Source organism: Gymnoscopelus braueri (genome assembly GCF_963280865.1).
Source record: "Gymnoscopelus braueri genome assembly, chromosome: 2".
Taxonomy (NCBI): Eukaryota; Metazoa; Chordata; class Actinopteri; order Myctophiformes; family Myctophidae; genus Gymnoscopelus; species Gymnoscopelus braueri.
In genome coordinates, this window is record NC_137604.1 from 49,296,236 (window position 1) to 49,309,745 (window position 13,510).

At 42.8% G+C, this 13,510-nt stretch overlaps 1 protein-coding gene across 1 annotated transcript in view; it reads right to left on the reverse strand.

Annotated features, from left to right (window-relative positions):
* The window catches only part of LOC308101649 (sphingosine kinase 1-like), a 38,255-nt gene that overhangs the window by 2,590 nt on the left and 22,155 nt on the right, over positions 1-13,510 (reverse strand). The window contains exons 3-5 of the mRNA XM_080451076.1: positions 6,634-6,728; positions 5,583-5,698; positions 4-598 (exon numbers count right to left, since the gene is read on the reverse strand). Of these exons, the coding sequence (XP_080307202.1) occupies positions 4-598; positions 5,583-5,698; positions 6,634-6,728 (806 nt within the window). The remainder of the gene's footprint in view (positions 1-3; positions 599-5,582; positions 5,699-6,633; positions 6,729-13,510) is intronic.

A 13,510-nucleotide genomic window follows, 5' to 3' on the forward strand; every position in this document is an offset into this window, starting at 1 on the left:
GGACTGGTACATGGCCAGCATGAGGACGAAACTCTCCTCCTGCACCACCACCCAGTCGCTGGGCACCGGCTGATCCAGGGGCGACAGCAGGGAGTCAGGAGGACCATTGAGGGCCTTAGTGGCATTGCGAGATGGTGTGCCATCGTCTGTCCTCCTCACATAGGGGGAGTTGTTGGAGTTGCAGGAGTTGTGAAACGTGTGGTCGGGAGAGTCCTGGGAGGGCTGGCGACCGAGGGAGGCGGGGCAGAAAGACAAAGGCTTATTTGGTATTGTGTGCTTGTCCAAAAGTCCCCCTTCCTCCTCCTCCTCCTTGTACTCCTTGTCGGCAGCAGGTAGGTATGCCAGCCTGCCCTGGTAGACGCGGAGCGAGGCCAACCTCACCAGGGTACCGACGGTGAAACGGGCAGATCCAACGTGCCGGTACTTCTCGCTCTCCACGTCCACATCCGCCACAAAGCCCCAGGCCAGCGACAGGAAGGAGAAGACGCGCGGGCTGGAGGACAGGTGGACGGACGCCAGGTCCATGGGAGACACCAGGCCCTTGCAGAGAATGAAGCCGCAGCTCACCAGCAGCTCCTCGCCGAACACCTGCGCAGCTCTGGAGAACCAGGGAGGGAAGGGAGAGTATTAGTGGGACGAGAAGAGTCAGAAAGCACCGGGAGACAAGTGTTGTGGGGATGTTGTGATATCAGTCTAAGGACTGATATCATTCTAATGATACACGGTAACTGTACATATCAACATTAAACACAATGGATTAGTTTCACCATTATGCAAATATGAAGAAAAGAAAACGGTGTTGTGGAACCTTGTACATAAGACACTAATCTTTTATACTGTAGAGCAGGATCAAACTGATCAGTAGCTCCTCCTCACTTGACATGGGGGCACTGGGGAATGAGGGGGGGGGTGCATGCATCAGAGGAGCCATGGCCTAAGACGTAAACAACACAGCTGAAATGCACTAATGACCTTGAGGGAAGAGTAGACATCTGAGAAGCGATTGCCATCATCATTGGCTGGAGTGTGTGTGTGTGTGTGTGTGTGTGTGTGTGTTTGCAATCATGATAGTGCAGTAACACTGGGAGTAGTATTGTCAGATATGGGATCTGAGAATTGAGCCGACGTTGAGGAATGGGGGAGACCGCCTAGAGTTGACCAGTAAAGGGTCCTTAAATGAACTGGGAGGTGGTAGGGAATCATGAGGGACAGATCAGCTGATGGGCCAACAGACAACAAAGACGGCCCCAGCTGTAAGACTGGGAGGCAGGGGTAAAAGGTCAACACACACACACACACACACACACACACACACACACACACACACACACACACACACACACACACACACACACACACACACACACACACACACACACACACACACACACACACACACACACACACACACACACACACACACACACACACACACACACCTCATTAAAGCTGGGTGCCTCAATGGAATTGACTGCCTCTCATGGCCAGAGTCCCATCCATATTCATCAGCCTGATCATATTCACTGGTCTGGCTGTTCAAATAATACAATCTAAACACGGTCTTCTCATGTTTCTTTCTAATCGGTGTGTGAAAGTGAAGCAGGGCGTTGCTGAAAAAGAGCTCTCGTGCTCATGCTGTGAACTTTATTGCATATCATGCCTTGGAGGTATATGCACTTTATTTGAAATGGTAATGGTACTGTATGCATACTGCACCTTTTTTAAATAGCTTCTGATGTTATGTAGTGTATTGATATTTGTTATGTATAGATTAGCTATGTATTGTTGTTTAGTGTTTTTTGTTGAGGACCGCAATGGAAATAAGCCCTCAGGCTTTCTTGCGTTTTCATCCTCGCTTGTTTTTTTTTCGGAAAGTGCTCTGTGCTCTTTTTAAAATAAACCAAATAAAAATCAATCAATAAATCAGCATACCTACCCTGGGTAAAATAAAGGAAAGATTATAATTCAAAACGATTATGTGAAACATAAAATTAAATAAAAGTCAGGATAACATTTCCACAAATTGAATCATTAATTAGTCATTAAAGACGGGGTGCCGTGATTTTCAGTGATTCCCCCCCCCCTAAAACATAATCATCAGGTATTATGGTTACACTAGGAGGAAGATTTTTTATTTATTTTTTTACAGAAATTGTTAAAATTATGTTTTTATGTGGACACGCCTCCAGTTCATTAAGTATACCTAGTTCTCACCTTAGCACCTCCTCCACCACCTTAGCACCACCCACCTGTCCTAGTCCCTCCTCCTCCTCATGCCCACACCTGTTGTGTTATGATAATGAGGGGGAGGGTATGTTTTTACTATGTCACTAAAGCGCTGTTTCTCTATTGGCACGTTTGACCCTCAAGGTTTCAGCCTCCAGGTAGAAACTCAAAATAGTCAGAGAAGACATAAAACACCATAAAAACACCACCAGGGGGCTTAATGAAGTTCTATCAACCTCATAGACACATGAAAAACTGGAAAAGTGCAAAACCATGGCACCACCTCTTTAAGTATATATAATGTACCTTGTATGTATGCCCAGCAGACTGATTGTGGGCCTCTTATTGGCTAAGATTTATAGATTAAATACATGAAAACATTTTAATGAAACATAGCTACCTGGCCCATTTGTCCAAGAAAGAAGTAATGGTTGGTCAAATAACATAACGAATAAATAACATGAGGTCCTCTATGGATCCATCAATTATCAGATGAACGTCTACGTCGGTAGAATGTGACATCCTGCACCCAGTTTTTCAGACATAGCCTACCCCCCTCGCAGCAGACAGGTAAACACAGCTGAAGATAATAACAACAAACGTAATGTGTAGCTGTGTGTCAAAATGGACAGCTCCTGTACAGTTCTACATGCTGGCACACAGGAACAGCTAAAAAAAAACACATCCCACAATTAACTTTATTACCTTCAGCTGCATTTACCGATCAAAATGTCTACTGTTAAAAGGGTCCTTTGAATAATGTTGCCGTCTACGGAAACAAGCATAATCATATCTAGTGTACACACATAGGGCTTTGTGGTTAGCTGGAGGAAAGCTTGCCTGGAAATAAACAATAAAGCACGCCCATCCACTAACTAAAGTACCAGGTGCCGGGCTGAGAATCCCAAAACAATTAAAGTCCATAGTTAAAAAAGGTTATTTGGTTTCCACCAAAATGGACGTGATGTGTTGAGCCGGTGAGGCTCAAAACGTCACATCTATTTTGGTGGAAACCAAATAAACGTTATTGTTTTTGGGAAGCTCGCCATGCACATGGTTCTGTGCATGCCATTCAGGTCTGTTCTGAATCAGACCATTATTTGTCAATCAAATGTTGTATAAATTACTGGGGTGTACTACACGTTGAGCATTTCAGATGATTTTGCTCCCTGCAACCAAGTTTTTAGCACAGCTACAAGTGTTTCATAGATACAGTAGCTAGAACATAGCTACAGTATTATACAGTTGAGTTGAGCACAAAGTGGCAGAAAATCAAGCGTAACAAACCTAAATTAGATGACATTTTTAAGTTGATACTTATTTAGCAGATGAGGATATTAATGAAGAAACCATAACATAACTTTCATGTACAGTGACATTCTATACGACTGCTTAACAATACTGTGGGTTTGCACACTTGGGCATGTAAAGAAATCTTTGGCACATGAAAGTCACCTCATGTCAAAGGGACAAAGTCACCTCATGTCAGGGCCAACACTACTTGTGTTCAATCAAATATAATGTCCTTTTATCAAGCACGTAGTTTTATAATGGCTAGTGCTCATCTCTACTGAAGATAGCTTTACCCATCTCCAATACTTCAGGACAGTGATCATCATTATAGCAGTGACTGTAAATCACCAGGAGAGGGAGACTCTCAGGGGGAGGCATGTCGAACCTGTCCAGCTCACATCCCCTGTGACATCTAAAAAATCAGCTCATACTGTAGGCTACTAGCGACCACTGGACTCATCATTCAACCATGCATAATACTAAGGACACGTTCCAGTACCACACCACTGCAGAGCTGTGTCCAGCAACTCACTGAGTCTTTAGATTCTGCAGTGCATATAATACCACCAGACACACTTCTAGCTGCCACTCATTGGATCCACATGCGGCTCTCACAGCCTCAGTGAACCCCTACATTCAGCTGATAATAACAGATAACATTCTAGCTAGGGCCACTGCGGGACAACCTGCACCAACCACTGCGTGTAGATAGATATTCTGGATGCTGCTGGTCCGTGGGAGGGAGAGACATATAGGGGGAGGAATGGGGAGAGACAGATAGAGGGGGAGAAAGACAAAGATGGGGTGAGAGAACGAGAGGCAGAATGAGAGAGAGAGAGAGAGAGAGGGGGTGAGAGAGAGGGAGAGAGAGAGAGAGGGGGGGGGGGAGAACAATGTAGAGTCTGGTCTCTTCTGGTCATTGTTGCTGTTAGACGACCATTAGACAATGTGTGGCTGATGGGTCATTTCTGTACCAGCACTGAATGAATGATGTTCTGTGGAAACCACCAGCAGTGGGAGGTGAATTCTTTAATTAAAAAAAACATGCATGTTTATCGTCTGGCAGAAACCTCTTATCTCCATATTTTACACTTTTAGTTTTTTTCGTTTGATCATACTACAGCGTCACACAAAAGCATCAAAAGTAGCAGATCCGCAAGCTCGAAACTACTACTGCTACTTTTGCCGTTTTAGAATTTGAATCCTGAAAAATAACAGTTTTGGACATGCAAGGTTTCCACCCGACTGAGACGATACGCATATATATTTAAACTTTTGGTGGGACATTTAGCTGAGCACAATGTCCTTTTTTTAGCATCACCCTGCTTCATCTTCATTCTTGTCCCTATAGGGGTCTGGCCAGTACAACCATAAGGTTCTACAGTTGCCAGCTGAGCTGCTTTGCTAGAGCACTTAAAGGCCAAAACCAGTGATCTGGCATGTTTAGTCCATAGTTTTCCAAAGCATACCGTGGTTTGTTCAATTTATGAGGAAGCCATTAGATCTAATTCATTTCAGTGAAAAGTAAACTTGCGACTTGGAACTTTCTTGAGATCGAACACTAAACACTAAATATAATTACGTATGACAGCCAAAGAATTGCATATTAATCATGTAAGAGAAGGCACTCCTCCTGTGTTTACTAGTATGACAGTTGTGTGGCTACGTACGTTTGCATCAGAATACAATGGGTATCGCTGAAGTACACATTCATCTCGTACCCCCTAGGTCCTCTCTAGGGTATGGTGGTTTGTATAACAATGGCCTAACGTACTATGTATTGTCTGAAATGTATTCTTCAAAGTAGTGTACATAATAACATGTATGTATATACATGAGAATGACCTTTTCTGTAACTTGATGGTTTATTTCAATTCTGTTTTTCACATCACAAAAGCCTCAGTTTGGACATGTTCTTATGTTTCCTGATGCGTGCAGATTATTTTTCTTCTAGTATGCCAATCTATTTGGAATTTAGCTCATCGACCTACAGTAATAGCTGACCACGGTTTTAACTCCATTTTAATGGCATACGTGTGTGCATGTGCGTGCGTGCGACCCACCCAGAGTAGTTATGTATGGAGGCAGCCAAGGCATTGCCTGAACCCCCAGGCAGGATGCCCAGTGGAGTGCGAATGGCCTCCTCCCAGTCAGCTCTCTCCAGTAGGCCATTTATTACCTGCCGAACAAAGACAAGACAGCTTGAATGAAGTAGATTCTAATGGAGAAGGACTAGAATTGGCTGTGGCTGTCCTTAGTCATTACCTGCACTGCAGCCTGTCAGTCAATCTGATCCAATAGGCCCGTGTGAGAACAGATCACACATGTAGGTACAGAACGCCACAACCTATTCATGTCTACATTACACTAGAATAGGTAGGTACCTACTCTATATGTACAGTATACTGTATGTATGTATAGGTATGTCTATGTCTTTGTATGTCATCACTGTCGGGCAGAAACCGAGTTCCATATTTCAACTTTTTACATATTTTCTCATAACTTAATGCAATATTTTAAACTTAAAATATAAGAAAATAGAATAATGTGTCGTGAGCTAGGGTTGAAATGATAAATTGATGTATTAAATGTATTAAATTAAATGTATTAAATTAAATTATAAATTAATCAAATATACGTTTTAGCAATGGAATAATCAGTTTAGAGATGCATCATGCAAATAAAGTTAATATTTGCTATCATTAATATACAGTATACATATGGTCATACCCATAAATGGGACCGTCCGACTTCAAACTCGGCGAGGGAGTAAAGCGCCAAGTGGGAAGTCGGTCGGATCAGCGGATTTTCCATAAATATCAATATAACCGCACATCCCCATATATGGAGTACCCATCAATATGATGTCATAGTACTGGCATCAGAGACTGGCCTGGACTCCATATTTGAGCATACCTTACATGGAACTCCATACATGGGCAAAAAAGGGGGCCAGACAGACGGGTACAACGGATACTCTGACCCCAATATCCGTTGTATCTGTTGTCATTGTTGCATATTACATCATGAAAGGTTATGTGTGCATGTGTGTGTGTGCATGTGTGTGTGTGTGTGTGTGTGTGTGTGTGTGTGTGTGTGTGCGCGCGCGATTACCTCAAACAGTAGTCCATCTCCAGACATGATGACCAGAGCGTCCCACTGTGACAGGTCTGCCTCCCTGGCCAGCTCTCTGGCATGATTTTGCCGCTCTGTAAAACATAGATTCCATCTTTAGAGGCATTGTGTGTGTTTTGCATGGCATGTGCTTTTATAGTATTAGTCAAGTGTATGAGAACTGAACAATGTATTTCCCCAAGTAAAGAAATATCAGTGTAAACAAGAAAACAAGTTAATGAATGAGAATCAATCCCAGAGAGAAACATAGAGTGTGTGTGTGTGTGTGTGTGTGTGTGTGTGTGTGTGTGTGTGTGTGTGTGTGTGTGTGTGTGTGTGTGTGTGTGTGTGTGTGTGTGTGTACACTTCTATTACACTGTTCCACTGATTCCAGTAAGCCAAACTCAAAACTATTTGTCAAAAACTATTTTGTCCTTTGTCAAAGCCTCCAGAACGCTGTGTCCCCGTATCAGTTATCATGTGGCTGAGAAAGCTGATATTGGGTCTTAAATTAAGTGTCTATCACAGTGCCAATTAGATCAGGAGCACTGAATTACCCAAGAGCACTCCATCAAATTAAACTAGGGCCGACTAATCTGATGAGGTGGAAGCTTCATGACAGGGCCAGACATCTCTTAGGGGAACGCTACGTGGTGGCATTTTAGAGTCAGTAAAAAGTAGAATGTACAAATAATAAGAATTAATAGTATTAATAGTAAATAGTTAAGTAATAATAGTCTAGCGATTATTATTCATTATGATTAATTTGGCACCTTTAAAAACAATCCCTTCCACGAATTACTTTTTGGAAGGGATTGAAAACCAGAAATTCTTCATTCCAAAAAGTTGTCCACCAATTGAGAAACAACACACCCATTCTTACACAATAAAACTACCCAACTTACAACTTGTTTGAGGTATAGTAAACATCGTTATGTCCTAATAAGACTTCCATCACAACTCCTCCACTATCCAAATGTATCGTCATGTATTGTGCTCTAATATCATTCCCAGTTTACATTCTGCCACGAGAACTTCAGCTGTGGATTACAGCTGGTCTTTTAGTGAAAAGAACCCATCCAAACAGTGAAGTGATGCCCCCACAGTGAGCAGTGTGCCGTCCTGTTTCCAACAGGCAATACACAGCTAAATCCTCACTGCTCACACATTTTATTCTCCTCTCACTGTATGTGTATGTGTTCTGTGTGGTTCACAAGGCTTGAGCTGTGCCTTAAAAGACATGTCCCTTTTTCTTATTCTGCGATAGTCCGGGAAAAGGTTACATGCACCAAGGGATGACTCACGCACAGGGAACAAAAAATGAGTTCAGACTGGAGAGTGGTTTTAAATGCTTCTATTTTATACCTTACAAGGCTATACAGACAAAGGTGCATAGAGTGCAAAAGTGCACTTTTGTTCCCTCTGTGTCCGTCTTGCTGCCTGTTATGTGTTCTGGAACGCTTAATCAGTCCCTGGTGGATAGGAATCCATCCATCCATGCACCTCTGAGACATTTGTGTCTCACTGTTTCTCATATACGTTCTTCTATTCCTCAAGGTGAAAGGTCATGAGCAGTCTTGAGTGAAAAAAGAGCCAGTCGAGTGCAGTGGACCATCAACCACAATGTGCCATCTTTTCTTTTCAACACTGAGTAACAATCACATCTCTCTCTCTCTTCTCCTCTTTCTCTCGGTCTCTCAGCTAATGCTACTGTTCTCCTTTCAAAACAATAGAACTGAAAGGAAGGGGCACAATATATAGAGAAGGGTGGAGTACAGATCGATTCAAATGACAGATCACCTGGGGCAGCTGTAGCTGAGAGGGTAGAGAGAGGCAGTCTGGTAATCAGAAGGTCACCGGTTCGCCTCCTGGAACTAGAACTTTCCCCGCAGGATTAACAAAGGTCTACCGCCCACACCTGTGGGACCCCCCCGCACCTGTGGGTAGGTTGGGACACCCTGCAGCCTCTTGTTTAGACACCAAGCTCTCCATCTCAATCTCAACAATTGAAACGTACGCCTGTGTCTCATTTTCCCGTCCCAACTCTAAGTACACTGACAATCTGCTGCACTGCTGTGCCAAAATCTTTACACAACTGTGCACAGCAGTAGTAGCAATACCTCTTTTGAAAACGCAAGAGATGTGCAGAGAAACACAACAGATGTGCACACGCACACACGCACACACACACACACACACACACGCGCAGTGTCCTCTGAGGAGGTACAGTATGTGATTACCAGGCTTCTCTCCTTACATTTCATTCCCTTCTCTTCCCTTCTCTTCCTTGTCGTGGCACGACAGGCAAGAGAGAAATCAATTCCTCCTTATCAGTGCAGTCACATCACATCTCCCTAAAGTATCCATGCAGGAGCTGTAAACTAAAAGGACTGAAGGCCTGCAATCAGCAAGGAAAGTGCACCATGAGGCAAAGGGGGGGGGGGGGCAGGGCTGGGAGGGGGACAGCACTGAATACATTTATTATGTGTCCTCTCATGGCGTCTACTGTCAATGGGATACAGCACAGGTGGTGGGTTCAAAGTGGGGGTCGCCAGGCGGCGTCAGGGGGTCAATTGGAAGGGAGGGGGGAAAAAAACTAAAATACCCCCACCCACAAAAAAAATATTATAATATGATATGGTATATTAGGGAGTATGTGACATTTTTGGCGAAAATTACTTTTATGTATCATTTTAAAAGTCTCCATGAGCTCTATCAGATGGTAAAAAGAATATGGTCATCATCATTTTTACTTTTAAAATAAAGGCTGAAAATCTAAAGGCGTACGTTTCTATGATTCCATTATGGGGGTCCATTTCATTACATTCCCTGTCAAATCTAGTTGGCAAATCATTTATTATAATTCATGCTTACAGTAATGAATGAAATTCCCAAAGATGACCAAATATGCTTAGAAATATTTATGCCCAATATATTTTTGCTCAATAAATATATATTTATTCAATCCAAGAGTTGTCTGACTGAAATACTGGTGCAGTTAAGGCAAGGAAGACAAAATTATACTGCAGAAGACATTTCATTTAAAAAAAAAAGACAAAGATTGATACCAAAAATAACAATGCCGTTTAGATTAGATCTTTGTTTGTACTGCAGTAGTTTCTCTGTGTTTCCAGCTCAGATAAACCCTCTGGGCCTGTGAATGTGCTATTGAGTCATTACACTGCAAGCAACAGATTTCTCTTAATACACTGGCCTCTGGTTGCTAACTGGAGGGTGTGTGTGTGTGTGTGTGTGTGTGTGTGTGTGTGTGTGTGTGTGTGTGTGTGTGTGTGTGTGTGTGTGTGTGTGTGTGTGTGTGTGTGTGTGTGTGTGTGTGTGTGTGTGTGTTGCTGTGACAATTTAATCAATGCGGACGGACGGACGGACGCACACACGCACGCACACACGCACACACGCACACATGCACGCATACACACACACACAAATCCTATTGTTGTAATATTCACAAGGCTTGACCAACATCCCATTGTCTGTCTGTCTCTGTTCCGTCTTGCTTACTTCTGTATCAGTAATGACTCACATATCTTCTGCCCATGTAATGTGGCTAATGCAAATGTAGGTATTCTGTGTGTGTGTGTGTGTGTGTTAACTGTAATAAACCTTTGAGCACATTGTGTGGTGCTGCCTTGATGTCATCTTGTTCTCAAAGCTCATGCTTGCTTACAGATGAGTAATTCAGTTGAATAAAAGCTGTGCTATGTAATGTTTTTGTGTGAATACAATGTTATTTTTGTCCTATCTGTATGGAGTATGTTAATGCAATATAACTTGGTTTCCCTGCTCTTCTATTGAGACATTTAGATCCTGTGTTATACTGTGTCACCATCTCAAATAGAAGAGAGCTTTTAGGATTGCAACAGAGGAAATGGAATCAGTCAGAAGGCCCTACGTATAACGACTAAATTGGGGGAAAAGGGTAGGGGATCACAATAAAATGTGATCCCCTACTAGCTTGCCCCCAGAGATGCAAACCTCAGCGAACTCCACGGAGGGAGCCCTGTGTAAGTGACATCCTATGCCCTCCAGGCTTTTTGTGTTATCCTTTTAGCATAGTTTTTGTACTGTACTGCTGTATTGTTCTGTACGGTCTAATATTCAATCAATCAATCAAGATCATTGCCATTTGATTGCCAATGTCATCATTGTGAGGAGGTGTGACCAGCACGATGTCAGGGTGACCAAGTCCGTGTGTGGTGCTGAATGTTGGAATGGTCACATCATTTCCAAACTTAACCTCCGGGTCAGCTGTTGACAAGTATAAGTTGGAAGTACTCCGTCTCATGCGGTACACACGATACAAATAGATAATGAAATCATCATCAGGATCATCAAGGCCAGTGCAGCCTTAGGACCGGGAAGAAAACTGAACCATCTCCACCTGAGCTGTCTGAGGAAACTGCTGAGGATCCAAGGATTCCTGAAGTCCTCAGCAAGGCCAAAATGCCCTGCATCCCCACCCTGCTTACAAAGACACCACTGAGCTGAACTGGTCATGTGACCAGAATGCCCTGCACAAGATTGCCAAAACAAGTTTTCTGTGGTGAACTGAAAAATGGTAAACAAGCATAAGGTGGCCCCAAAATGCTACAAGGACACTCTGAAATCCTCCATGAAGAGCCTTGGAATGGTCATGAAACGCTGGCTCCTGTGCTATGTTGAAGCAGCGCAAATATGCCAAGAAAGACATTGTGGCTGAACCTCAGGCTCTACATCCGCTCTGACCTCTCCAGTGTGCCACAGAGTATTTCGGGCTCAAATTGGTCAGTTCGGCCATCTGCGCATTCATCAAAACTCAACAAACTGACACGTGCCATGATCATCATCAAGTGATGGATGAACAAGGAATCAAGGAACAACAGAGCATTCCAATCCCAATACGTACTGTATTAGCACAGTCATTATGCCAAAGCGGTTAAATTACTTCCAGCCTTTGAGCGGTTGGACAGCACGTGTGTGTGTGTGTGTGTGTGTGTGTGTGTGTGTGTGTGTGTGTGTGTGTGTGTGTGTGTGTGTGTGTGTGTGTGTGGGGGGGGTAGTAGTAGTAGTGATACATGGGACAGCTCTGACACTAACCCACACTCACCAGCATTTGCTGTTCACCAAACCCACAACTGCTCAAAACTATGATCATCATAAATATCATATAAATGTCCGCATGAACCAACATTTACTCCAGATGGCAAATATTTTAATTTAGCCAAGGATGTGAGGGATTTGTAAAGGAAAATGACACTGGGTCTCTCTTGTGGAAAAGTTGCTTACAGAGTAAAATGCTTACAGGTACCTCCCTACATATTATCAGTGCAGACACATAGACCTAACAAAACTGCACATGTTCCAGCTTCCTTTGAGGTGGTTTCTCCATAGTTTTGTGTGTAGGCGTCTCTGTAAGAAAGCATTCTTCAAAACTTAGTGATAGTATGATTCAAGGATTGGAATGAACAACCTATACCGCTTAGTGTGTGTGTGTGTGTGTGTGTGTGTTAGTATGATTCAATGATTTGAATTAACAACCTATACCGCTTAGTTAGTGTGTGTGTGTGTGTGTGTGTGTGTGTGTGTGTGTGTGTGTGTGTGTGTGTGTGTGTGTGTGTGTGTGTGTGTGTGTGTGTGTGTGTGTGTGTGTGTGTGTGTGTGTGTGTGTCAATTTAGAGAATGTGTAATAGTAAGAATCTGTCTTTTACAGTCAATGGAACTGCCAACACTCAGGGAAAGGGCCTTCGGGTTCTTTATGTAATGGGTATGGGCAACAATCAATGTACACATTTCAGCACAAAGCCTTCTTCAGCGTTACACATTGTTTACGTTATACTGTATATTGTAGAAAAACACTTTTTTTGAAAGAAATGGTGCGAGACGTTAAAGAAATGTTTCTTGGACCTCATGTTACTGATGATAGAATATATCAACAGTTACACATAACAAACGTTATGTTGGATGTGAATTGTTTCGTATTGTACTGTTTGTTCCTGTATGTAAGAAAAAGAAAAGGGCATGAGTCTTACTGTATCCGCTTTTGCTACAACTACCCTACTACTACCTATGCTGAATAAAAATCATTAAAAAAAAGAAAGAATATATCAACAGATAAAATACATTTAAACAGGCTACAATACATTGATGCTAGTGCTACACACAGGAGAAACAGCTCTCTGAAATGTAGACGCAATGAACATTATGAGTGGAAGTTCCATGTGTGTTGTGTTATGTTGGTAAAACCACGAGAGAGCTTTATATCACAATATCTCAACATAAAGTAATAGTAATTACTTGCGAGTATCTGTCTTTTCTCATTAGTAATTCTAAGTTGTACAAAGCAGATTAGGAGCCAGAGGACATGCAGATGACAAGCATGTAGCAGTCATTTAATACTGTCTGACAAGCATCTTCTAGGATGGAGAGGAGAGGAGGCCTGGAGGAAGACATCTGTGTCACACTCACACATCTGATCTCACACATAGAGGTGCAATATCCACAGTAAAAGTATTATTTCAACTCTGAGAGGGGTCCATATTACATTCTCACTCAGAGTTAGGATTTTGCTGTGTAAATGACACACACACACACACACACACACACACACACACACACACACACACACACACACACACACACACACACACACACACACACACACACACACACACACACACACACACACACACACACACACACACACACACACACACACACACACACAGTACTATATTGGATTTGGAGAGATTTGGGATTATCGAACTTGGCAGTCCCTCTTAACAATTTAGCAGACACTCTTATCCAGCGCAACTTAGGAAGTGCAAGATGGGAGTAGTGTCATGAACCCTAGCTATCTCTTGAAGAATGTACAGTATGTATG